This window comes from Pinus tabuliformis, chromosome X (genome assembly GCF_031772625.1).
Source record: "Pinus tabuliformis cultivar Carrire ecotype Pingquan chromosome X, CPIR1, whole genome shotgun sequence".
Lineage (NCBI taxonomy): Eukaryota > Viridiplantae > Streptophyta > Pinopsida > Pinales > Pinaceae > Pinus > Pinus tabuliformis.
In genome coordinates, this window is record NC_142308.1 from 1,453,052,885 (window position 1) to 1,453,057,435 (window position 4,551).

At 45.8% G+C, this 4,551-nt stretch overlaps 1 protein-coding gene across 1 annotated transcript; it reads right to left on the reverse strand.

Moving 5' to 3' along the window:
- Nucleotides 1-641: 641 nt before the first annotated feature.
- On the reverse strand, nt 642-2,843 carry LOC149145493 (uncharacterized). The gene is made up of 2 exons (XM_089452477.1): nt 2,033-2,843; nt 642-1,852 (listed from the first exon to the last, which is right to left on the reverse strand). Exons 1-2 carry the CDS (start codon nt 2,841-2,843, stop codon nt 642-644), a joined length of 2,022 nt encoding a protein of 673 aa, XP_089308603.1.
- Between the last annotated feature and the right edge of the window lie 1,708 nt (nt 2,844-4,551).

Below are 4,551 nucleotides of genomic sequence, written 5' to 3' on the forward strand. Positions count from 1 at the left end.
TGAACTTCCCGACGCTTTGTGTCAGCTCGTTGTTTATATTTTTGGCTGCTGTCCTGCAATTTCAGCTTGACTTGTTCGTGCAAGTTGCTCATAGCTTGAGCGAATTCTTCCCCATCAGCGCTCTGTTTCTCAAGTTTCCCCAAATCTCGTAATTCATGCACTCCTCGCGGATGCATGCCGTACAAAATCTGGAACGGACTGTACCCGGTGCTGCGGTTCGGTGAATCGTTGTACGCGAACTCTGCTTGTGCAAGTACACGGTCCCACGTCCGGGAATTTTCTCCTGTTAAACTTCGAAGTAAGTTTCCTAGGCTTCTGTTTACTACCTCCGTTTGACCATCAGTCTGCGGGTGGTAAGCGGAGCTGAACTGCAATTGAGTATCTAACTTTTTCCACAGAGTTCTCCAAAAGTGACCAGTAAACTTTACATCCCTGTCAGAGACAATGGATTTCGGGAGTCCATGCAACCGAACGATTTCATTAAAGAAAAGATGTGCTATATAAGTAGCATCGCTGGTTTTCTTACAAGGTACAAAATGTGCCATTTTTGAAAATCGGTCAACTACAACCATTACTGAATCGAAACCTCGTTGTGTCTTCGACAAACCCAGAACGAAGTCCATACTCACTGAATCCCATGGTCAGCTTGGAATCGGCAATGGCAAATAAAGACCAGTATTTTGACTGTGACCTTTTGCTAGTTGACACACTTTACATCTGCTCACGTACCTCTGCACATCCCGCTGCAATTTCGGCCAGAAATAGAAATGTCGTACCTGAGCAATCGTTTTGTCTATACCAAAGTGTCCAGCCAGTCCTCCACTGTGCTTTTCCTGTACAATATTTTCCCGCATAGAACAGTTGGGTATACACAACTGCCCTCCTTTAAACAACAATCCTTCCTGTAGATTATAGTCTGGCCACTTGCTGTCATTTCGTAACAGCGGGTTTTGGCAAGCCTCATAGGCTTCCATAAACTCAGTGTCGGTCGGATACAGCTCTTTTAGGTGTTCAAATCCCAAAATCTGCATCGTGCTTTCCTGGAGAAGCAACGTTCTCCTACTAAGTGCATCTTCTACCTTATTTGATTGTCCGCTAATGTGTTTCAGTACAAACGTGAAACTTTGCAAGTACTCAACCCAAGCTGCATGTTTATGATTCAATTTATGCTGCTGCATAATGTACTGTAACCCAGAATTGTCAGAGTATAAGACAAACTCGTTACCTAACAGGTAATGTCTCCAATGTTTCAATGCCTGCACAATGGCGTAAAACTCCTTGTCGTAGGTTGAGTATTTCTGTCTGCTCTCATTTAGCTTTTCACTGAAATAGGCGACCGGTCTGTCCTCCTGGCTAAGGACTGCCCCAATGGCTGTCCCACTGGCATCACAACGAACTTGGAAAAGTTTGTTGAAATCAGGTAGCCTCAATATCGGTCTCTCCGTAATCTTCTTTTTCAGAGTTTGAAAACTACTTTCTGCTGCTTCAGTCCAGTGAAAAGGCTGATTTACCTTCTTAATTGTGTCCAACAACTCCTGGACCTGTTTCCTAATTTCTTCATGATCTTTAGGACTCATGCGGTAAGCTGCTTTGTTTCGCAGGCTTGCTCCTGGTATAAAGTCAATGCAGTGACTAATACCTCTCCTTGGTGGCAATTCATCTGGAAGATCATCTACCACAATGTCTCCAAAATCCTGCAGTAATTTCTGAACTTCTTCAGGCAAATCCGAAACCTGTGTATGAAGTACCACTGCCTTTGGTCTCCTTATGACAGCAAAATTTATCTCGCTGTCCTCAATCTGTCTTATAAACTCTTTTCCGCCTAACAGCAGTGCTTTCACTTCACTAGCTTCTGTTGTGTTTTCCTCCTTGATGGGTACAAGCGTATGCTTGATCCCATCTTTCACAAACTTATAGCAGTTGGTTTTCCCATCATGAACTGCACTTCTATCGAACTGCCAAGGTCGTCCCAACAGTAGGTGATAGACATCCATTGGCATGACATCACAAAGGATCTTATCCTTGTACTTACCAATCTGAAATTCTACCTCACATTGTTCGTCAACTAACAGTTGATGCCCTTTTTGCAGCCATGACACTTTGTAGGGAGTGGGATGTTTCAATTTCTTCAATCCCAGATTTTCTACCATCTCCACAGCTACTAAATTGTCAGTACTCCCACTGTCTATGATCAGTTTACAGCATTTTCCTCGCGACTTGCAGACAGTGCGAAACAACGCTTTTCGTTGATCTGGTTCTGCAACCTCCTTTGCTGGTTTCAACAACACTTTATTCAACACTAAGGCTTCACCTGTCTCAGGTGCATTTTCCGCTTCTTGAGGTGTTGCCTCAGCATCCTCTGGCTGAGCAACATAAGCTCCTCTCCCACCTGCTGGTTCACCTTCAGGACATTCATACGACTTGTGTTCCCATTTGTGACAGCGATAGCACTGGACAGCTCCCCTGCCCCGACCATATCCTCGCCCCCGCTGAGGTGGTCGTCCTCCTCTAGTGCTATTGTCTTTTTCTGCTGCTCCAGCAGATTTAGAGCTGCTGCTTTCTTCACCTGAACCTGCACCTCGGCCTCTTCCAAACATCTTACCTTTCCCCCTGCCAGTTCCACCTCCTCTTCTGGCATTTTGCTTCCGGTTAATTTTCTCCTCTGCCTTCAGCGCAAACTGATAGGCTTCATCCAATGTCCGGGGTGAAAGGATACCAATTTCATCCAAGATTTCCCCCCTTAAGCCATTCACAAATCTGGTTGTTTTCTCCAGGGTGTCTTCTACATATCCTGCCCATAAATTTAACTTGTAGAACTCCTCTGTAAATTCTCTTACAGTCATTCCCCTCTGCTTCAGGTTCTGTACCTACCTGTACAGCATAATCTGGTAATCCTTCGGCAGGAATTTCTCTTTCAGCTTGGCCTCCATCCTAGACCATTTCTTTATAGGCTGTTTTTTAAGCCTCCTCCGCTCCGCCTGAATGCTGTCCCACCACAAGGACGCATGTCCCTTTAGTTTGGTGGCGGCGAACTTCACCTGTTTATCCTCACTGGTTTCCTCGAATTCGAAATATTTGTTGACTTCACTCAGCCAATCCAACAACACGTCTGCGGACAGACTTGCGTCATAAGTAGGTAACTCATGCCTTGGCTTATGACTGGACATCAAAACTGACTTCAACAATTTGAGTTCCGGTGTTACCCCTTCGAACTCATCCTCCGGTTCAACTTCTTCTTCATCACTGTCATCTGCTGGGTTTCTTCTTCCCCCAGCCTCCACCACTGCCAATCTTTCACGCAAAACTCGAATCTCCTCTTGAAGTCCATCATCTACTACCCTACGGACTACTCGTCCTCTTCCTCTTCCTCTTCCTCTTCCTTCACCTTCACCTTCTACCTGTTCCATTGGTTCTAACTCAAGAAACTAGCTCTGATACCACTTTTGATGGCCCAGCCCTTCGGTGACGTGGACACACAGTCACGTGGTCTCACCTCAGGCCCCGGTGGTCACTTTGCGTGCTGACAAAACTCCCGCGGTTTTACCTGGCCCCCAATCCGAGGCTCATTAAATCACGCATCTGTCGGTTGAAAGGTTTAGCCACCGGTTTGTTCCGTTACCTCCCGCCTATGTTAAACCCTCAGGACTTACCTTTGGCTCATTTTCACTTATCACTTCGTCGCTGCTCTCTCTGCGTTCCTGTGGTGATGCTCCCGGTTTCGAACCCTGGTCACTGTTCTGTCCAACAGACGAACCCTGTACTCGGTCAATGGTTACAATGGTTACAGTTTCTATTGAGGAGCTATTCCTCTGTCTTCGATGCTATCTATCGAGGTGTGTGGACCTGTAAGGCTCAGTGGTTCTGTTCTGAGGTTATGGTAAGCTGCTTTATATTTTCGTGGGTTCACTGTAAGAGTCTTTGCATTCTCTGTTACTGAGCTATAATTTTTGTACAGGTAACTGCGACCTTGAAGCTGTCGCTCTTCCAATCTCTTTCCGCCCTCGAAGGTAAGCTAGCGTGCTATGATTCACCCTGCACGGTTATCTTTTATCGACACTTACAGGTTCTGTGCCTTTTTTAGTTTGTGGAATGGGGTTCTGTCTCAACAGCTCTCCGTCGACCTGTGGGTGAGTTTACATCTCCTTCATGCTCGCATTTGTTTGCTCCTTCGTTCTCTTATACTGATGATGATTCTAACCTCTCGCTGTTTCTATGTGCAGGCTTGAACAGAAGGCTCGCTCACGAGGGTTTCGAGTTGTGCAATCTTCGAATCCTTTCGACCCTGGTACCCTTTGAAAACGGGTAGGGTTTACTCCTGCTCCAGTATGTCTGTAGATTGTTCAATATGGCTGAAGATGTAGATATCAGCTTGTTTAGGTTGTCTAGGGTTCGGCCGTGCCCTTTGCCGGCGTTTGCAGTCTCTGTGCTTTGTTCTTTTGCATCAAACTACAATCTTAGTGTAACAAGGGTTTGGTAATTTGTGCTTTACGGCGATGCCGGGGTTTATCACATGATACTGTAAGGTTTATCGACCTTTCTGTGTGCAATGAC